Source organism: Poecilia mexicana, unplaced genomic scaffold (assembly GCF_051168715.1).
Source record: "Poecilia mexicana isolate PSO_F unplaced genomic scaffold, ASM5116871v1 scaffold_19, whole genome shotgun sequence".
Lineage (NCBI taxonomy): Eukaryota > Metazoa > Chordata > Actinopteri > Cyprinodontiformes > Poeciliidae > Poecilia > Poecilia mexicana.
In genome coordinates, this window is record NW_028263388.1 from 9,459,825 (window position 1) to 9,483,452 (window position 23,628).

General features: G+C 39.6%; 1 protein-coding gene across 2 annotated transcripts in view; it reads right to left on the bottom strand.

Moving 5' to 3' along the window:
• Positions 1-23,628, bottom strand: part of ca10a (carbonic anhydrase 10 (inactive)a) — a 264,823-nt gene that overhangs the window by 134,684 nt on the left and 106,511 nt on the right. For both annotated transcript variants that reach the window (XM_088016503.1, XM_088016505.1), the window contains exon 3: positions 19,557-19,699. In XM_088016503.1, coding sequence (XP_087872629.1) covers positions 19,557-19,699 — 143 coding nt within the window. The remainder of the gene's footprint in view (positions 1-19,556; positions 19,700-23,628) is intronic.

The following is a 23,628-nucleotide window of genomic DNA, read 5'->3' on the forward strand; positions in this document are numbered from 1 at the left end:
ACCCACCGTCATTAACAGTGGGATCACATTCAGCCCGAGGCTCCTCGCTCTTTCTCCGACCCTGTCCTTCACCTCCTGAGCCTTGAAATGGAGAGCTGGTGGGCTAGCAGTTTTCCACACACACACGAAAACTTCGGAACATCCGCATGGACACACACTGAAGGAGGAGCATTAAATTCAGCCATGGAAGACCTTGGTAGACGGAGTGAGGGCAGCCCTTCCAGACAGGCAAGGTACTTGACTATTGATTGGAAGTCTGCTTTAGTGTGCTGTTATATTAATGTAAAGTTTATCCATAGAGCTCTGAATTGTACCATGCAATGATTGGGTTTCTTTGTTCTGCACAATTTTGTCACGTCAGATTAGAATGATGTAAAAATATCCAAACAGAAGTTGTCGGATTTGGAGAGGATTTAAAAAAGTTATGTAATCCTCTTACATATGCTTTTCTTGTCAACATCTTAAGATTTATTTACCTCCCCAAATTAACAGCTGTTTATTTTTCCCCCACATATGTCTTTTCTAACATTAATTCTCTAACGGTTGCAAAGACTTAAAAAAGAAGCAAAATGTAAAGCACCTCAGTGAAGAATTTAGGCCGTTAACTTTTAAAACTCAAATCCTCAAAGAGAAAAAGAAACAATGTTAAACTGCTCATGACTACATAGATTAACAGGAAGATTTAAAAAGTCCATCTGTGTTTACCACTGCTTCCTTTAGATTCCATAAAATCTACAAAACCAAATCATCAGTAAGATTAAAAAAAATGTGTTTAAGACTTGGATCAGGTGTTTAATTCAAATGTTGCCTACATATGTCAGTTCAGTTCAATTTGACAAGTAAAATATAAAATAGACTGCGCCAATTGCCAGGACACAAAATCAATATTTGCAGATATTAACTTTTACACTCAACACCAAGGAAATGTCAAAATGGCTGCTGAAGATACACATGAGCTATCTTTTCATTCATCGTGATGGACAGTAGAGGTAAAGAGTAAGTTGTGTATATATGGGGGGAAAAAATAAAAATCATAATTTTCTTGCTTAGAATAAGTATAAATCATCTTAAAAACACAGCCAGGCCATTTATGAGGTCCTCTAGAGAACAGAAATGGCTAAAAAAAAAGGAGGATGTTTTGCTCTGTCTTTGTTTTGTACATTTAGATTGGGAGAAATTATTCAGCCTGTATTGCCTTTTCATTTTGCAGATGGTTAAAACAAAACAGACGACCTTAGAATTACTTTTGTTTGTACCATCTTTTTACAGGGGAGACACATTTCAGATTCAAGTTAAGCTTTTTGTTAGATGGATTATGTTTTACATTTCAAAATGAGAAAGACTGACAAATCATTTACCTTCAGTCACCAAAAGGATTTTTTTTTTTTAAATATCTGCCTCCCTTTTTCTGTTTGTACCACAACCTGGTTGGAGTATAAACCAACCCATAGTAAAAGATCTTTATACTACCATCACTACTGCTGCTCAGCTTTTTCCTTAAAGGCCATAAGAAAATATGGTATCCCGTAGCAACAGTTTTAACACCGTCACACACAAACTGATCACCAGCTATGACATGCTGTCATCATTTCTTTTTGACAGATATTTGCATGCTGTGTAAGCATAACAAACATTAGGACTACTGCTTAGAATAATTGCAGCTGTGACTTGAAAATCTCTTGAATGTCATTCTATGCTATGCAGATGGTCTACAAACATAATTTGTCATTTTAAAATAAAGAAGACAGTGATGGAAAACCATATTATACAGCAGAACAGTGAATTCCACATCTGTGATCCCGTTGTGGACACACTATTCAAAGCTTGGGTGAATGAAATGGAATACAAATACATGAGAGAGATGATGGGAATTATATTCAAGAAAACCAGCTTCTTCTTCTCACACTTAGACCCGCATAATGCTTTTTTTTTTTTTTTCTCGAAATAACGAGATGGTAAGCGGTGTGACTGCAGCGTTAGACTCAAAGCAAAATCTAAAAACTCCTTTTTTCACCAGATAATTTCTTTGTAAAGACCAAATGAAAATTCTCCAAGTGCCCATATCAGATTCACTGACTGTCACCTTCAAAGGCTTTTAAATGTTCCAGAAATATTATATGACCGGTGGGAACCTTAAAGCGCTCACAGGCACCAGGAAGTGAGCAGGAGACGGGGAGAGATGGGAGAGAGGTTAGACCTAGATGAAAGCAACCGAATGATAATCGAGCACACGGCAGAGCCAAAGATGATTAATACCATTCTCCGCTCCCATTTGCTCTTCATTAACTCACTGTCTGCCATTAGGGCCTGTGGTCGAATGAAAGGGGAGGAAAGAAGAGTTCAGATTGGGCATCATTAGGATGAACAAAGATGGAGTGAGAGCACAGGAGGAGGCGGAATAGAGGGAGGCTGTAAGGTAGAGTGCTGATTAGTGCGACAGTTAACTACATCTTCATCAAGTCAAGTATTGCTCTCCTGCCCTGGAAAAAAAGAAGAAAAAAAAAAAGGACGCGAGGCGACAAAGAGGAGGACAAATTCAGCACTACAGTCTATCTGCGGGAAAAGTCAATCAGCGCTTCTGCTGGATTTTCAAGCCGCACTTCTGAGTAAATATTAGAGCTGGCATGTTGTTAGAGACCGAGCCAACTGTCAAAAATCCCAGCTGCAGAATAAGGTCTCCAACTTTTCACATAGTTTGTTACTCCCGGAGCTGAGCGTGCCTCGAGGGAGCGGGCAGAGTCAGGCGGGTGGGAGGGGAGAGGGGGGAGAAATGGAGAGATACCACCTGAATGGATTTGCGTTTCGACAAGCACGGCACGTAGCTTTTTAGCAAAAAACATTGGCAGAGATAAAAGAAGGAAACATTATGAATCCCTCTTCAGAGGCTGACAAAAGACGGACACCGTGCAATTGGATTTAGAGAGGTGCTTCGGTGTGTTTCAATCTGCGGCGGTGATAACCTTTTAAAAGCAGGAAAACGATCTTCTCGTGGAGAGGAAGACAAAAAAAAAAGAAAAAAAAGAATGCCAAGCAGGAAGCCGTGAGTGACAGAGAACCTCGGGAAGCCTACAGAGACCGGGCAATTAAAAGGTGAGCGTAAAAATCAGGTGAAGGAGGTGGGTAGAATCAAACGGCAAAGAAAGAAAAACAAACCTCAATCTGCCTCAGTTATACAATGAAAATAACGTTTTATACTGAACTCCTTGAGATCTACCAGATTCTGAGGATAATCAGGGTGGAAAATATGCAGCAGTTGGAACAAGTTCGATAAGAGCCGTATGTTTCCCCAGGCCTGAGCTTGTGCCGATATCTTAGATTATAAATGGAAATGTCATTATTTTTAGCTGTACAGCAGCGTTCATATTTAATACCCTCCTGACTCTGTGTCAGTCCCTTAAGTGCATCCCTACAGCTCCGATAGTGTTGCCCAATGCATCATTATGTCATCAGTGTGGCTAAGTGCAACTCTATAAGACAGGATGGGTGTGGATGGATACCGAGTAGGAGGCAGATGACTTTGTTTAAGGTCACTTTGCACAGTGGGATGCTAAAAAAACCTTCATCTTTGTGCGACTGTTCATCAGCTGTGAATGCAGTCTTCCTAAAGAGCAAATACTGAGGAAGTATTTTTTGTAACAGAGTGAATGTATAGGATTTCAGCTGTTACTGACTAAAATCTACAATGTGTTCCCTATATTTGTAAAAAAAAAAAAGTTCCATATATTTTTACCCCCGAGGATCCCACTGTAATACCACAGGAATATATAAGATTTGGGCTAGTCCATTGTACCTCAGTTTTAAAAAGTAAGCTTCAGCAAGTTTTGAATCCTCTTTACACAAGAAGCCAGATACAGTTCCAGAGGGATAAGCTTTCTACAAACATGTAGAACTATAGCACCTCCTTTTCCCCCAATCCGTTTCTGCTGAATGTCGGAAAACAAAATATGAGCTTTTCTAGTTCCGAAAAATACGGACTGGAATGATTTAGGTAATTCTGTTTTTTAAAAAGCTTTTTGGAATCTCTCAGTGAAAAAAAAAAAGACACATTATGTTCTGGTCCATTAGTTTCAGTCTCCTGGATCTCTCCTATGTGATAAGATGTGTTTGGTCTTTGCGGAGTCTTTTCTTGTGAATGCTGTGAACACACTTCATTCTGCACTTAACACCATGATGCACAAGAGAACCCCAACTGTTTTGATCAAAGCATTTATAGTGAGGGTTGTGGTTGTTTCGTGTTGTCCAAGAAAGTTACTGTGCTGCTGCCTGCATGCCATTTGGCTGCCATTTTAACTTTAACCATAATGATAACCACTACACATGGCAAACCAGATATTAGACAAATTCCAAAGAAAACGACATTGTTATGATGGCAGCCATTACACAATATTTTCAAAAAAAAAAAAAAAAAAAAAAAGCTTCACATTTTAATTTGTTTTTGTTTCAATTTCAAGGCCCCACAATAAGTTTCTTGTTTCCCTACAATTAAAAACGGAAACAATCTCAGAATCAGTAAATTTATTTCAGAGATAATCCAAACTCGAACAGGTGTGTGTCTTCATTGTACATGTTAGATCTTTGTTTAATGTCCTAAAAAAAAAAGTCAATCAAATCTGTTTTGATTAATGTTCCTCTCACATTTTATGTTGATTTTACTACAAACACAACCATTACCATTGGTGTAATGGGTTGGATTTCAGGATATTGCTGTGAAAACTAAAAGAATCTTCTTTCCCATATTTCATCATCCAAGTAGATTGATAGATTATGCAATAGGCAAATTTATTAAATATTACCATAATTTACTGTAGTCTGTTGTACTACAACCTTCCATCTCTCTCCTGATGAAATCCGAGTATTTCTCTGCTCATCAAACCAGATTTTGGGCTTTTCATATGAAAAAAAAAAGACTTTTCAGCCAGTGGTAGCTCTTGAGATGATGATTCATTCACCTGAGGAACTCTGTTAAAAGTGTGCTGTCAGAGTAAATAATATTAGTTTAAAACGGCTGTTCGTGTGTTTTCAGTGAACTGTCACTCACTCCCTACGTTGTGTTCTGGCACAGCTTCCAGTGTTTCCAGGTTTCCATTCAGAGATGTGAACTTTTGGCACAGGAGGATTTATTTAGTTGATCACTTAAAAAAAAACATAAAAAAAAAAAAAAACTGTCTCCGTTATGAATGCACCTGAGCCCCTCGGCGCCTCAGAGGTATATCTTCAGCAAATGCCATCCGAGAGGCTCAGAAGGAATTAGAACATTTTCGAAGTGTCATCATTTTATTGTAACCAAAACGAAACGCGCAATTAATTCTCAGCGCATTCTCGGAAAAGCCAGACCTGCGCATCCCAGCTGGTTTCTCTGCGCGCTGTGCTACCGACGACGACGGCATTTACAAAATGCCAAACGGGCTCGGCAAACTGCGAAACATTAAATCCGCCGTGGTAAAATGTCCGAATGTAAAACGCATGATTCATTTGTTGCTCGTTTCCGGAGGTTCAACCAGGAGGCGGCGCCGCCTTAAGGTAACAGAGACGTCTCCCTTTCGTGCCATCCTTTAGCTCTTCATCCTGAACATAACAGACACTAATCTATCTGGGAACAGGGGACTGAGAGCAGGTTTACATCAGTTTTATAATGCCACCTATTTTACAAATACCCAGAAAAAGATTCAAACACACACACACACAAAAAAACAAAAAAAAAAAAAACAAGTGCCTCTGGGGAAAAATGTCTTCTGAAAGAGCAGACCCATAAAACAGGACTATCATTACTATACTCATCATGAGGTTCGTGAGACCTTTGTTTAATGACTGAGGAGTGTGTATGGGATTATGGAGCAACAAAATAAGGGGGGTGAGGGGGGAAACGAGGGGTGGAGAGGGGTGATGGAGCAGTATATCATCTCGAGGGGCTCTGAGCACGGCTGTCAGCTACTCTGATGGATGAGAGATAAGCTGTGAGAAAACATGTAGATTTCTCTAGGCAGCTATGCACCGGGGACACAAAGGTTGCACGGCGCCGTTCGTCTGGACAGAGCTTACAAAATCCTGCTGTGTGATCTGCAACGTTTAGGTGAAACAAGCCATGTCAGCAAGGAGCATCTGGAGCTGTGGATGCTTTTTTGAGAAGGCAAACGTGTTTTGTAGGTTCTGAGGTCCATTTTTTCCCCCTTTTACGTATTTCAAACAGTGTTGTGCCACACATAGAGGTTTAAAAGATAATCCAACTGCTTTTTACCAATGAAAATAATCATATTCAATTGAAAAAACTATTTAAATGTCATTTATTAAGAGTAAAAAGCTACCCCAAATAACCTGGTCCTACGCCAAGTCATGCCCGTCTCCCTTGTCAAACCATCAGCCATGTTGTTGTGGCTCAGTTTTATTTACCACAGCCAGTCGTGATCAGTCTTTTTGCTCCTTCTTGGAACCAGCATTACCACATGACAGTGTTTATCATGCTGTCTTGATAGACTGCAACGATACAGAAGACTCAGTGACCTAAACGGGTTTAGGGAACGACTCCGGAAGCAGAAAATGAGTGTCCAACAAACTCGACAATCTCTCAACTCTGTCAAGCTTCACAAAATGTTAAATATCAAACACGCAATCAAAGTCAGCAGAGAACAGAAGCAGCTTGAACGACTGATTAGCTCGTTTCTTCTAGGGAATAATCGCTCAGCTTGAAAAGAGGAGAAAACACAAGAACTCTGGACTACCACTGGAGTTGGTCTTTAAAAGGACGACTGTTTACTATGACACTGAACAAACCTACCGGTAATGAATCATACAAATGATTATTACAGCAGGACAATAATCTTGTGCAATGGTCTAATCAAAGTTTAGAATCCAAGTGGCGTGGCATCACTGCAAACAGCATGAAAACTCCCAATGTGAATGAAAACAATCCTGCCAAAAAAAAGAAAGGGCCAAATAAACAGAATTCTTGTTTTGCATTCGATCAAAACATCTTTTATTAAAATGTGTTTGATGATTTGAAACACTGTGACAAAAGAGCAAAATCAGAAGAAATCTAAGGAACCAAAAAGTAATTTCACTCAATTTTACAGTAAAGGTATTTAATCACTTAGGCTTGCTTGTTGTATAAAATACATTTGATATCCCTAGAGAGATTTATGTTACACGCCAAAATGTGACCAAAAAAAAAAAAAAACGGTGATTTGATTTTTATAGAGCAGAAAACAGAACTTAAAGATTTTCATAAATATTTTAGACAGCGATATAATGTAGCTTTTACAGCTTTGGAGTCACTCAATTCAATGGGTTTGGTTTCCTACATGGTCAATATTTAGCAACACCATCCGGAGCATGAATCCACCAGGGACTCGCTTTTCCGGCAAAACAGTATCTATTCTGTAGAAACTGTGCAAATTGCAGCGTTGCAGCTCTTTCTCTTGGGGAAATCAGTAAAAGGTTCAAAATGGTAGCCTGCCGGGTCAAAAAGAAAGACCTTTTACATTTGCTCCTTGTGGTTTCGTTTGCAGGTTAAAGTCAAAGACAGGACGTAACCCTGACAGCTCTTTACTGGATCTTTGCCAGGGGCTCGGATGGAGGAGTTGTCGGCGAGCAGCTCAGGTCTAGTAGGGCAGAGGTTTATAGTTTGGCTCTGGCCAAAAGCAAACTTATCCTACAGACAAAGAACTCGGGCACAACCTGGTCATGTGACCAATCCATCACACGGTAAACATAGAATGATACAAAACCATGCACTTAATGTTACTGTGAGGATTTTGGACTCAAATAGTTTACAGTTTGTTAGTAAAACTCCAGGTTGGATGCCAGGTAGGTAACTCTCTATGATACTGTTTTGCTACTACGGAATTTAGTCTATTAAATATATCTTGTAGTGTACTTTCCTAATATAGAACACAATCATAATAAATATGAATAGTCATAAAATGGACAAAAATTACCCAAAAGACTAGTTGTCCTTTGGCTAGTTGTCCATAGATTAAATGTGTTTGGTTCATTTCAGGGGTAGGGTCACTTTGGAGGCACTTCTTTCCTAAAAATACCATCGTATCCTGTTGTCTCAGAGTCTAGTTGGAAAGCCTTAGGATCTTTATCACATTCTGGAAGTCTTGGCACTTTTTTTGAATGGCACACACCGGCTGTGTTGACAGGGGAAGGATGCTTCAACTGTAGACACTAGTCATCATGTTTTGGTTAATGAAAATCAAAGAAGCAGAAGAACAGCATAGAGTCCTGGTATAACCAGTGGAGGACCCTGTACTTGTCAGATGAACTGGATAAAATGTCAAGGCATAATTCACTCAGCATGATAAGGCATGATTCACTCCGTTTTTTGTTTTTGTTTTTGTTTTTTTACTCCTGCATCTACAAACTCATGCAGACCTGTCTCAGCAGTCCATCAGATCTCCTAAATAAAATTCAAGGTTCACTTACTCAAGCATCTGCTTCTTATTTTGCCTAGCGACCGTCAGAGTGATAGGTTTGTCAGTCTTCCACTGCGTGTCATTTTCTCAGAAGTCTAGTAACCCCGTTAGGTTAAATAATCTGTCTTCATCAGCAACAAAGATGCGCAGAGAGTCCTGGCAGGCGGCGGATTGACTCCATCAATTATCATAACCTGGCTTGGTTAGATTACAGGCACGACACAGGAAGAATTTGGATGAGTCAGTGAGACAGTGAGGGTTGTTTAATAAAGTCTTTAGAGATACAATGATATAATGTAGGGGTTTTGTTTTTGTTAAAAGTACTAAAAGATGAATCAGTCTGTGTTACATTATGAAGTTGCTTCTGCAGACGATAAAGCAAAGAAAACAGATCAATGATGCTTTTATAAGTCAGAAAATCATTATTTTTCATGCAGACATTTTTTTCGGACTATTAGGTTGGACACAGTCACACATAGAATATAGAAAATTCCTAAGATAAATATGTCTAGTCAAGTTAAAGATACAGTTGTTTGGTTCTTCAAAATGAAAAGCTTTCATCCACTACTTGCACAGAAGCTACAAACCAAGTCAGGGATTTCCTAACCAGTAGTGCTGTCTCGTCCTTTCCTTAACCACTTCCAAAGTAGTAGTACCAAAAGACTATTGAAAGTCTTCTGTATCTCTCTGTGCAAGATGCACCAAATCCAGGTAAAATTTCGTTATAGGACTAGAGGAAAATGCAAAACTTCTCTTATGCACCAGCATGTTGGAACTGAAAAGGGATTGAGCAGAATTTGAAAATACCTCTTAAATCAGACAAGTGGACTACTACAGCTGGAAGTTGAAGGTTAATATGAAGAAAGATATCCCATTTTAAATATCTCTGACTGTTTTCCTTACCTTTAATCATCCCAGCATATGCAAACCTCACAGAGTGGACTCTGCTTGCTTTTCATCTTTTATGCTCACCGGCACATTAGGATATTAAAACTAAAGGGCAACTTTTGCATATTTTAGACATAGCCCTTCTGTTGTGGACAAGAAAATAACTGCAGAGTGAATTATTGTGATATTGTTTTGTGAAACACATGCAAACGAAATTACTTCCACCATAAAATAACAATTGAAGACAGAAATTGTAGCATGCAGATCTACGCACGTGACTTTAAAAGGAAACTTGAGTTAACACTACCGTTTGGTTTTCAATTTCGCAATTGCATTTGAGTTTTTGTCCATCATTTATAAGTCATTTTCCATTTTTACCCAACTAAATCCTGGAGGGAAGCCAATCCCTTTTCAGTCCAACACTTTTCAGCTCCTAATGTGAAATCCCTTTGGCATTTCCAGGTCAAACTGAATATATGGTCAATTTGACGAGTGTGCCCCTGAATTATGCCTGGAAAACTTTCACTGGGAGTTTTCTTTACATATTTACCATTAATATGCTGGAATCATCCACCTGTTTAGTTTTGATACAGAGGAGAATTTAGTCTACTTGGTGCTCTCCCTGGATGATAGACAAACTTCCATGCCATGTAGAAGCAACTTCTTCGTGCCCTACAGAAACGGTTCCTTTTGAACGCTTTCACCCTGCATTTTATCTATCTATCTATATATCTATATATATCTATATACATATATATATATATATATATATAAATAAATCAATGATGTTTTTGTGATTGGAGCAAAAATCTAAATTGAAGTATAAACTTGATTAATTTCCATTTCTATGTAGCCACAGGAAAACATTATGTGTCTTAGTACCAGCTGCAAGAATTTTTGGGATATAATAGTCTCTTTTCTTAAGAAAAATTTGTCAGAATACAAAGATACCCCTCAGTTTGTCTTTTACTAATAAAAGTTAGAGATGAAAGCTTACATAAAGTTAACAAGATAAATCCTAATCATGTCTTTAGTAAAAAAAAAAATCCAGATTTTCTGCTTCCAATCTGTTAAAAGTTTCCCACATAACAAAGACGGAGCGCGGCGTAACCCACCTTCCCCTGCCTGCATATTTATGCTGCAGGATTACAGATAACAGTGGAGTATGACCAACTGCTACTGCTCTTTGAGTCATCTTGGCACGTCCTGCTGTGCACATTTAGCACCTTGTATGTGCTCGCTATCTCTCTCTGCCACCATAATACCCCGACAGCACAAGCACAGAGAGCAGGCTCCTCTAATCCGGCACCGGTAACCAGGCTGAGCAAACGGGAACAAATGGAAAGGCCGTAAAAAGCCAACCGCGGGAGCGGAAAACACCAGACGCAAAAAAAAAAAGAAAAATGCATGGGAAGTCGAGTCCAAGATTACACTGGGTAATAGAAATAATGTCCATGGAGTATACCAGAAGAGATCAAAGAGCATCAAATTGATAGTTCAATGCCAATGCAAATGTTCCTCCATGTTCAGCATAAATTCACTTTGTATAGGTTTAGCTCTTCGTAGCATTCTGGAAAGAGTCAAACGAGAGCAATTCACAAACAGACAAACGGTCAAATTGATGACTGGGAAACTAGTAGACAACAAAAACTCTATACTACTGGTCACTAATTGGATGAATGCGGTAAGCATTTTTCAAATTAAAATATTTTATATTGCACTTTTCTTTGTGTTAGTGGGTTTTATGGCAGTAAATCGTTTCATGTGATCTGCTGGTGTGGTTTGTCCTCCATTCATTGTGATGCCAACAGGTGCTGGAGGGATCACAGCCACATGTGGCGCAAGGTTTCACCAACCCTCCCCCACCTATTGCTATGCAGTGCACCGTTTCTTTTTGTCTTTTTTTTTTTTTGCAGTGTCATAACACTTCCGTCTCTAACAATTCAAAGCTTTTACATGCTTTCATTTTACATAATAGTTATGTAATACTTACATTTGTTAAGTCACTGACTGACTTACTCATTTATCTTAGAGAAAAATCATGGTGACCTTCGTCAGTTATGGGATTTACAGGCATTATGGAGTAACAAAATTACAAACCTACCATGAAGCAGAAAAAATATAGATCTATTCCCCGACATTTTGCCTCCCCCAAAAAATCTGTGAAGGATTGTTGCTCATAAAACTGATCTACTGGCCTCAAGTCGTGTTTACATATTGAATTGTAATGTTCTTGTTCCGTTGTCCACTATACTCTACTCTCTGGCTGTTACTTTACAGACAAAATCAAATATCTGATAACCAGTGAAAAGACCTCATACTTTAATTTGGGAATTGGACAACGTTTTACTTTAACTCTGTCCAAAGATTACTCTACTCTGCTGAATGCTTAATTGTTTTTTTGTTGTCCCCCCCCCCCTTAAATCTATATATTTTGTACATATATGGGGGTGTGCTATGTGTCCGGAAAAAGATTTTGGATTTACTTTTTGTCACAACAGCAGCAGCCTATTCCCTGACCTGCTTCACATTCCCCTCCTCTGTCCTCCAGCCTCTCTGCTGTTCAGGTTCTAATTAACATTCAGATGGATGGCTGCTGCTCTGCATGCTGGCTCAAACAGCACCACTCCACATACACCTCGCTGTGAAATGAGCGACACGTGAAGCATCCCTAAGCTCGCAATGGCCCGTGTGTGAGAAGAAATTGCAGTGCGTGAGCGCTGGCCACCATTAGGCGACGCCACGTCTTCCTGTACGGCGGCCCGCTCTCCCTTCTGTAACGCCGCATCGCTTTCACAGATTCAGCGCAACTATCCTTGCGTCCTCTGCAATTTAAATGTTAATTTGCATAGCTGAATATTTGGCTTATTGTAATTCACTCTCCGGAGTTTTAGTGCTGACACAGGCTTTTGTTTGCAGACTAATCAGGCCTTTGACTCTTCCATGTACAACGAGTTAACATTTGTACCTGACAGGAGGGGAAATGTAACCTTGTCACCGTCTCCAAGTTCATGTTTGAAATGTGAAATTTGAGAGAAGAAAGAAAAACACAGCTGAGCTGAAAATAAGACATATTCCACAAAACACTTGATGGACATGTTTAGTTAAAACGAGACAAACCAGCTACTAAAACATTACCTGGGAAGTATTATATGAAGCTGAAATAATAATAATAAAAAACCTTTATGTTGATGATGTTTGGCAGTTGGTCAGCCAAAAGAACTAATGGGATGTGATCATAAAACTGGGTTTATTTAATAATTTCTTAGCAGGTTTGATCATTGCTTTGTGCCACTGAGACCAAACAGACAAGAGTGACCACTGGACAAGTTATTGGCTTACATAATCAGCTTTTGGATTCAGTGTTGTTCCAACTATCATTGAAATTTATGGGGGTTTTTTTTGCTTGTCTTTTTACAACCACCCTACAGCATAAGATGTGCTTGGCAGCTAAAATCAACTACAGTTGGATAAATAAAACCCCCTTCCAAAAACTTAAGATTTCACTTCCTGTCTGCCTCTCACCTAGGTAACTATGGAGTTCCACTAGGTTGTGTACTCGCACTCTTTATTTTTTTTGTATGATTTTCACATGATTTAGCTACAGCAGAGAAATCACTACGCAAATAATATTTAGCTGTCCTCAAGCAAAATGAGATCAACTAGTTAATAACTAAAAGAAAGAACCCTAAACGTTTTTCTAAAAATTCTAACTCAGATGAAGTAACTTTAGGACCATTTGTTGCAATTACAATCTAATAAAAAATTATTTCACTAACATGGTACAACAATTTGGCGTCAACTGGTACAATACAAGCAAAATGAACGGAATATGCCCCATCCTTTCCTGTTTTTCCTCATGGCAGGTTCTCACCGATTTTAACTTATTTCTGCACTACAACAGAAAATTGGGAAGTATTCAGCCTGCTAATATATTCAGCAACTCACAGAGGCAAAGGGGAATAAATAAAACAGTTTGAATGAGACGAAGCGCAGGTGTTGGGATCTGTGCAAACTGGAAAACAAATTATTTTAGCTCAGCTGTGGGTGGTATAACCTGGGGAGATGCTCTTTGACATTCAAGCTTATCTCCACGCCAAAGCGTTGCAGGACTGATTTTTATCTCTGAACTGCCAACACTACCTATGGGGGTGCTGTCCATATCTTCCATCCCTTTCAACTTTGACAAGTATTTGGACAGTATTTTTTTTTTTTTAACAGGAGGACAATTTGAGAAGCTGCAGGGACAGTCATATTTATATTGCTTTACAAGGCAGGGCTGACAGAGCACGACGAAGAAAAAAGAAAAAAAAACCCCATCATTTGTCACATCTGTGTAGCAACATAGCAAACAAAAGAAATCAGGTAATACCCAGTCTAAAAATCTTTAACACAATTTACATTAATGGAATAAAATAAAAAAAATCTCCATGAACACAAGCAGTCCGCACTTTGCGTAGCTTAGCGAGTGTTTTTAGCCTGCTTATGAGCTGAGAGTCATGAAGCGGTTAAGTTGTGAAGTTATTCCAGGTTGACTTGCACAAGTCACTGAAGAGTCTTATAATGGGCCTGGTTGCCACAAAGGATAATAAATGAGTTATGAGTGAAAATCAGTTTATAGCGTCTCATGTTTTTACAGAAGAGCTCCTGCGGTGGGACTTTGGGGGGGGATTATGGTAAATCAAGTCATGTCATTTCACATATCCATGTTGCATTCACTGTATCAAATGCAAAAAAAGGCTTCATCACTGTACACTTCTGTTTTATTGTTGTAAAGAATCTGAAAAAGGCTCTTGAAATCAAAGTTTCTTATCTAGAGTAGTTTTCCACTCTCAGCTTGGACAAATAGAACAAAGTTAAGAGTGCTACGCTACGGCTAGTTAAACAGGGCCTAGAAAACAGCAATCTTACAGTCATATGACATATTTCTACTAGAGGTGAGGGATTTATTACCAATAATAACATCATTAAACTTCACACTTAAACATAATCCTGGCGACACTTTTTTACAAGCCAACTTTGTGGCACCGAAACTCTGCGACGCTTTGCGCTAGCTGAAAAATTCCAATGGTTTCTGAAAGGGGGTATTTCAGAATATTGGATTATTACGGTAATTTTACTCCCGCCGTTGCAGCGACCTTGTTTTTCTTTGGTTTACTCTGATAAAACTCTCTTTCAATAGATGGTAAATTGAGAAAATAACTTGCTAGATACTGAAAGTTCTGGTTGTTATGAAGAAATGCGCAAATATATTCATTCGCATGACATTTAAAGAACTTTGTCCAATTAAAATAAGCAATAAGATATCCACCCAAAGATTTGAAACTAAGACCTTAAAGGGTTAAACGCAATTTTCCCATTCTTCAAAATAATGCTCATATTTCACTTTTTAATGTCTATTTTACCAACTTTTACATAATCAGTCTCGTTTTCACACAGATGTGTCAACCTCATGCGGGGAACCAACTACTGCAATGAATTTATGACACTTACACTTTCCGAAAAATGCTCATTTTATACATTGTGTCGCCAAAACTGGTGTAAAGTTTTCTTCTTTCCATCCATCCAATATCTTGTGAAGAGCACAAGATATTGCATGCGCTCTGCTATTCAAGTTTGGCTGAAAAGATAAGATCACAGGACATGCAGCAGCCAAGCACGTTTCTCACAGAAATCACTCCGGAAGTATTGGAACAACAAGGAACAAACCTGACAACAATCTCTGACCTCAGTCTCTCTGTATCAAACATGCCATCAAATTCAGGATATTAGAGTCATGAACAGACGGAGCTCCAGCAACCAATTAGCTGGTTTCTGGTGATCTTGACAAGAAGGGAAAACACAAGAGCGCGCCGTTACCTCGGTTTAACACTGCAGCTGTTTTTTTTCTTCTTCTTTTTTTAAAGAGCCCGCAGTTTGCTGTTAAACCTGACAGTACCTGTAATCACTCAGACTCACGGCTGACGATCGTGCAGGGAGGCATCGGATCAAACTGTCTGCTTGTGAGATATACTCATCCTGCTGATCAAGGCGGCAGAACAATGTGTTAAACAAGACAGGCGTAGGGAAAGTAAATGCACAGAGAGTAGAAAGGCATGACTCTGCCTGACTGAACGTGGAGTTGTGACAGTTCAGGGAGGATCAGACTCCTTTCTGTGCTGGAGGCAAACCTGGAGATTGTCCCTCTGCGAGGACAATCTTTGCATTTGGAGGGAAAAGGGCAAAACCTCGATCTGGTTTCGCTGGCGCCGAGATTTAACGGAAACACTCGGCAGTTCAAAAGGACCAAGCTCGTCTCTCCCACCAACGAGGCTTCAGAGTGATTAAATTCATTAAAATCTCTTCAAGTAATTGCAGCTCATCTATGGCAGAGTAAATATTCAATTAATAGTGCCTTTTTAATAACTGTGATTCCTTCAATCCGTCGCACAGAGTCCCGCCTATCTCCATGTCGTTAATTAAAATTTCTCTTTGGAGGTCAATTTAATTCCCTTTAACTGTTCATTAGCCATAATACGGAGCGGCACAGAAATCCATTAAGAGCAGTGTTCATCTTCCCTGAGCCGTGTTCATGATTGTGTTGCGTATTGGCGGATGATGGGGTGTGGGGTGGGGAGGGTTAATCTTTCCCTCGGCTTCTTCCCTGGAGCAAAAATAGTGAGCTTAAGCCCTCCATGTGTCGAAGTGGCGAGCTGAGCCACCGCGAACCTGAGCGGAAGCTCTTTACCGGTCTCCGCAGCGTGTTTGGCCAAGGCTGACTGGCTGCCAAACAGCCAGAGACAGAGCGGAGATGAATCAGCACTGACAAGGTGAAGCCGGCTTCGTGTTCGCCGGCTGACAGCTCAGGTGCTCGGAGAGATGGAGACACAACAGATTACATTTAGGCCACTGCAGGGAATGGAGGAGGCGTTGGTGGTGGTGGTGGTGGTGGGGGCGGAGGGGTAAGGGAAAATAGGAAGGATGACACGGTCCAAAACTGGTTTCTAAAACGAAGGCAACGTTTCCTGCAGATAGGTTGTGATATTTGGCCTTTTTCTGTATGTGCGGGCGTTACAGTACGCTGTTGTTCTTGAAGGCCGCTTTGATTTAGTACCACAGGACAACAGTAAATAAATAAGGTTTCAAATTATTTGTGGTGAAACTGTAATTCAGTTGACATGCCTCGTCCATAAAGGAGATACCTAATAAGCCATCATGTGTAAGAAGCTTATTACAACCCACATCAATATTTTACAGATGACCTTCAGCTGTCGTTTCGAACATCCCCGGAAGTGATTTGAAACATAAATCTGGTGACCAATAAAGAGCAATATTTTTCTATCGGGGCATCACATCTGTGTCAGAGATGCATTGTGACACGGGCCAGATTAACTGTTAAGAACGGAGCGGTAAACGTGTTTGTACTAAACTGTAACGGTTCAGGCAGCCTGCTGAATTCACTCAGATACAGAGCGCGTCTGTATCCGTCACAGGCAAATCATCATGTCCATCCTGCGTCATGACAGATGGAAATATCAAAAGCACTCCACACCACAGCCATGCGAGGACGCCTCGCCGTGACGACACAGAAACAGGGGCTGAACAGTTTTTGAAATGATTGCTGTGGTGATATCGTTTGTGACATATTTGTATTTTCTTCTCGCCTCCTGTGCTCTGTGACCCGACGGGTCACTCGCATCCAGAATCAGCTGTCTAAAGAACGATTAGTGTGAAATGTGCCAGTGGCTAACTGGCTAACACTGGAATATATGAGCCAAGAATGATCGCACTCCAAACAATCTAGCAAAAATAATGTTGCATATTGAGGAACTGTATAATGGTGATGCATTACACAGCCTTAAAGAGAAGTACTGACCTGGGATTTACGTGGATTGCTACACCAGTAATGCTAAGCTAAGGCCAACCCAGACCAACGTCGTTGCACAAAATGGTGAAAGTTAATTAGGATATTAAGATTATTCCTGGTGGTGTGGCTGTAGTCCCGATTGTGGGAACAAAGGCAGGTAATGTACATAGAAGCACAGTGGTTTGTGTTGTTGTCCAATCATGTGTTGTAAGTTATATTTCTTTTGAAAGTAAGTGGTTTCCTGTTTAGCTAAATTTATTCATGAACATCTTTCAAAGTTTCGGTTCTTGCTGCAATGTTTACAGCCGCACAGGCGGATCGGATGAATTCCTGTGGAGTAAGAAGGCTCACCAATTCAGATGAATAAATGTGTACAATGCTAAAGTCATATGCATGCTTTAAAGCCTCTCTGCTAAAAAAATAGTTTTATTTATTAAAATGTCAGCCTACAGATAATCACAATACCATTTTGTCTTTTATTGCTTTTATTTTAAGCAATAAAAGATGACAGAAGACTGATTAGACATACTTTAATCTTGGCCTGACTCTTTTTGCGTCGCCTCCAAGTGAACCGGGCCGGGTCCCTGAACCCGCGGTTCTGAACCTCCCGTTGCTCAGCCTACCAATGGGAACGTTTGTTGCATCCCGCTTTAAAGGTCCGCTCTCCAGGGAAATGGTAACAATCCTCAAGGGCAATCTTGCAGATGAGGCAAATCGTCTCATTGAATCAAATTATGCATTTTTTTTTCATTCCATTTCAGCTCAGAGATCAAAGAAATCCATAGATTTATTTGTATTTACTCTGTCACTTCACCATATAAACAAAGGGACCTTTTGTATGCTAGTCAGGAAGTTGCGCAGGTACGTAACCCAATTATGTGTCAGTGGAACAACCAACCATAGAATCAACAAATGTGTTCAATAAGCTCCTAAAAGTTTGTTTCAGCTCAAAAGATTAATAGATAAGAGTCTTAAAAATGAGTTCCGCTGTGCTCTGCTTTCTTTTCAGAAAGAAGGAACAAATAATTGAAATGTTTCAGTTCATAGAACGTATTGTTATGCATCGTCCTCATAGCATCACCAAAGTAGTTCTGAGGCTGCATGGTGGCCTTTTCAAAGACTGAAGAGAAGCAGAGGGAACTGGAAGGTGTTGCACCTTTCTGTACGTGTGCATCACAGTTCCCATTACAAAATGGAAAGGGCAGTGAAATAATCAGTTACAAACCAAAGTGTAGACTAAATAATTTAAACTGTTACATTTTTCATCTCAACTCCTTTCTGTGTTTGTGTTTTTGACTAGAAGTCAACATGAACTTTAGGAATGTCACTCCACTGCTGCTGTGTCTCTGCAGACAACAATACCCGTTCTAATGGCTCCAAGATGTTCCTCCCTGCTGACATCCTTAACAAATCATCAAATTATCTAATTTGATGAGGACACTTTAAAGGTGATTACGTTGAGATGTAAATATTAAATTAGCCTGCTCTCTCATCCTCGTCCTAATGCAGTCAGAAAATCAGAAAACCGTCGCCCTCGACAACACGCATGTCCGCTGCTCTCACAGAACCATAAAGGAGGAAATAGTTTCCTTTTTTTTTTTTTTTTGGATTGTGTAAATGAGAAACTCTTTGTTTGCTATTCTAATTGGCACTTTGCCTCTCAAATTCATTTTAAAAACCAATAAAGTCCTCAATGAGACCGCTCAAACAGCAGCCCAAGGATTCTCCGAGTGTCTGTTTGGAGATCTGCTAAGTGAAGGGAGCTTACAGCTGCAGTGTGCCGCGGGTGGCTATCTGCTATGTGTGCTATGCGTTCCCCATTGTTGCTCAGGGCCAAGCTTGTGCTGGAATACAAACATAACCCCACTCGAAGCATTAATCTCAGCGTGCAAGTGTGCACTTTTGAAGGCAGCCCATCTGTGGAGGCTCCCCAATTAGCTGCTGTCATATGGCCCGCGATGGAACAGATTTCTGTCTTTGGAGTGTCACTATACAGGAGGAAATAATGCGCACTATTCTCAACTAATCTGCTGTTAGGCTGCAGGATTTTACCTGCAAAGCCCTCGGGATCGACTTTAAGCTTTTCTTCAACCGGAGCGCGAATACTGTCTGCTCTTAAGTAGGTGAATTGTGTTGCGCTTTATCTCCGAAGGGAGTACTGTTTACACAAATAGCTCAGATTGTCTGAGATCACAAACAGAAGTCGAGATCATCAATCAGGGCCTCGCAACTGATCAAACCACAATAGCTCGTGAAACGGCAACCGACACCAGTGGCTCGAGAACAGCGGAGCGCCGCGTCCGAGAGGACAAACGACGACAACAACAGAGCGGCCGGCTGCAGAAGGCAGCGCATTCATCAACCGGACAGCGGAGATAACGCCCGGCTTTGCGTCCGAGCGTTTTTACCTTGCGTCCGCCTGTGTTCAGCTTTATGGGGGTGAGGAAGGGGTCGAAGATCATGTGGCTAGTTTCTATGTTGACTGGCGACTGCCTCTTCCCGACGGAGCACAGGTTCCAGGCCGAGTTTACCAATCCCCAGAAGGACGGCACTGCAACACAAACAGATTTACAGAGTGAATGAGAGATGAATTCATACTTGCAACAGTCGATCAAAACAGGACCCGAATCCTCGGTGTGATATTTTTAACCCTTGTGTTTACACATGGGGTCCAACCGACCCCACAGCCGTATCACTTGTATCATTTGCCTCCGTCCTCGCACGCACAAGGGTTAACAATCCCACATCCACTGGCACATGTGGACGTTCTGATCAGTACCTTAGTCTTTAAAAGCTCAATGTATGCATCGTTGTAAAGTGCTTAACCAGTTTTCCTTTTATGCTTTAGCTCATCAATACAAAAAATAAAAAATAAAAAAAATAGACATTGATTAACAGTTGTGGAATAACTTACTAAAGAGGAAAACAAAAAGCTATCCAGTCTAACCCAGGCTCTGTGGAAAAATAAATTATCCACCAACATCCTAACTGTTGACAGGAAAAACCTCCATCAAGCCGATGCAGTAATCTTTTACATCTACATGGCCCATAATTCTGGCCAGCCATTGCTTTAATTCAGTGAGAGCATTTTCCAGCATGAGCTCCCTGTTAAAGGTTATGCCACGCCATCTCCTTTTTTTACTAGGCCAATAAAAAAAAACATTATTTTCTTCCTGAGCTGTTCAGTAGTGGACTTGTTGGTGGCCTTTCAATCATTTCTCAAATTTTAGCTGCAAAACCAAGCCTTGGGAGCATGACTGTGAGTATATATATATATATATATATATTTTATGGATTGTTGGGTATACACTAGACGTAACAACCAATCCATTATTTTCTTCTTCATTATAATTCTTCATTACTTTTGGTCAGGTAGCCTCACAAGCATATACCCCATACATACAGTGTCATAAAACAGAAGCTAAGTGGTTGAAATCCTTGGCACATAATACACAACTTCACACCCAGTGTTCAATATTTTTTATTTTATTTTATTTTTTTTACATATTTTTCACAAACAGTGACAAGAACCCTATAAAAGATGACCTGAATTCACTGTTAGCTCCAGCACACTAGACACACTCCTGACTCTTTGTTTTCATCATCACCTTAAAGGCTATTTTTGTCTTTTTTTTAAATGTGCTACTTGCTTTCATCCGGACTCTTGTCCAAGTCGTTTTTTCAGTGCTAGCTGTCTCTGACTTTCAATGAAAACCGAGAGCTTTAGAAAGGGCATTTGAACCACAATGAGACAGAGATAAGACCATTTCTTAACTACTTTTGCCTTTATTTAGAAAGAAGCATGAAGTGTTTTCATTTAAGCCGACTTCATGTTTTTCAGACAGTCTGAACTGATTTCACTCTGGCCGGATGCAGGCTCAGGCAGGGCTTTTGAAACTCGGTTCAGCTTTCCACATAAAAAAAATATGGACGATCACTGCTAATTCGATGATTAACAAGGCGGAGGTGGAGCAACACACGTTTCACAAAAATGCAGTTTGGTTTGGATAATTTTATTTAATCTTACAAAATCTCATTTGAAAACTAGATTTTGCATGAACTAAGATCTTATTTCTCTTTGTTTGTGAGAATGAAGCATAAACATGATGCTGTAGGAAGTCAATCATTTCAGCCTGCACTGTGTGCTATTGCGATTTAAAAGCAAAAAATAAAAAAATAAAAAAATACACAGGTGCTCTAGTAATCCATATATCTCTCCATCCACTTGTCAGTGCAGTGTGACAGAGGACTGGTGTCTATTTACAGAGATCAATAGGTGAAATTAACAACAACAACAAAAAAAAAACGCTGTCACCGATATGATTCTAGAAGTAAAGTCTAGTTTTAGGTCAAGCACTAAAGACGAAATATCAGATTTGTCATGGTGACCCAATATTGGACATTGAAGATATGTGCTAGATCTCCTCTTAAACTACTAATGGGGTAACAAGTGAGATCATTTTCTTTCCATTCACTGTTGGACCAATGTCTCTGTTACATGTTTAGAAAGTGATTCTGCTGTGAAATCACATTGTGCAGTCTGTCATTTACACCTCACAGTGAAACATATTAAGATTCTACAATGCTGAGCCCATAAAGTGTGATTTTATTTTTCAAACTACAGATTGTGACTGTGTGGGTCTTAAACCAAAAGACTTGTAGAATCATACAAGCCAGAGATTAGGCGAAGAATAACGCAATTCTTTGACGTTAAAATAAGTGCAAAAATGATTCCCAAAAGAAAATAAATGGTAAAAAAGAAAGAAAATGTGAACAGAGAGGAAGTCACAGTGGTAGTTTTTGTAGAAAACAGTCTACAATCAGGTAAAATGTACAGTTAAGTGTAAAGTTGGTAAAACAGGCTGGTTTTGTAAGTGAATGCCAGCCGTGGTGAAGTGACTGACAGGCTGTAATTCCCTTATGTAAGACTTGGCCACCAGGACGGAGGTTTTTCAGGGAGAAAGAATCAGATCCTCATCAACATGAACTACTGCAAAACACAGATTTGAGCTGCAGCTTCTACCGTGGGCCCTCAAGTGCGTCTCCTACCCCCCCTTTAGAAAGACATAATAAGACTGAGATGACTCACTGGAATGCAAATTCCTCTGAGAGTTCCAACAAAAGAAGAGATAATTTCAAAATATGCAAATACACAATGAATCAGAGGGAATCTGACACAGCGCAGCGTGAATTTAGAGCTAAAGGCTCACAAAGTCAACAAGTCCTCCAGATTCCGGTGTTTGTTTGCCGCGCTCGTCGGCGAGCTCTGCAGAGAAAAAAACAAAAACACCAACCCCCTGTTCAGATAAAAGCATGGAGTCAAGAGAAGTGAAGTGCCGGCGTATTCATTTCTCCCTCTGCGAACGCGCCGTTAGCTAGCGGCGGATGCGCATTTAATGGAGTTTCCGCCAAACACAAAACGCTGGCAAAGACCAAAAAACAGGTATTTGTCAAAGGGTGATACGTAGCGTGTTGCCGTGATGCAAAAATTATGGTACTATATATAATTTCTACTTTTCATAAAAAAACATCTTTAATATATAACAGATATATAACATCTTTAATACATATCTGTTGTATAACATTCTGAGTTATACAACAGAAAAACAAGCAAATCCGTTAGAGGGAATCATAAAAGCTGGTTGCATAAATGTGCATGGGCCTAAAATAATGATCTTAGAGTGACAAAATCAAAAAGCCTCTTCTAGAATGGTTCTGTTTGCATTTGTTCAAAGTTAAAAAGATTGTTGAGAGCTTAGAAAGGATCTAAAACTTTCTCTTTTATGAGGAAGGCATGAACAGTTCTTTTAGAGCTCGGTGGACAAAAACTGCAGCTAAGCTCGATTTCTTGATCTTGATTTCAATACTGAAAATGTTTGTTTTTTTTATTGAGTTTTGCGTGGGGAAAAAAGCAATTCATTTATTGCATTTGAAGCAAAAAAACTTGTCTGGAACACTATATTTTCATTATATCTTATTGCTGAATTTTCTAAAATAAGTAAAAAGACGTATTCCCCTTGTCTCTTTTCCTGCTATTCCCTCTATATATATATTTTTTTCCAGTTGACTTGTTTGGCACAATATCTTAAAGGCAAAAAAAAGAAAAAAAAAAGAAGAGTTGACATTTGAAATAAAAAATTATAATGGACTAATTTATATGTCACACAAATATATCATTTTACTACGGGTTTGAAATCCACTATGAGTAGATAATTTAATATTGCAAATAAACTTTGTTTGAACTTATTTTGAATATTTGCTATATTTACTGGTCAAATGTCAATGTCAAAGTGCATTTACCTGGAGCTCTTATGGTGCAATTATTTTATTGAAACAAATAAAGTACCAGAACAGAGTTCAGTTAAGTTTATGGAAGCAAAAAAAAAAAACATTGCTGGATATTTTGTTTCTCTTTTAATAACGTCACAAGCTGACCTTTTTAAACTACATGTTAATTAGCAGCGACCTTTCAAAGCTTAT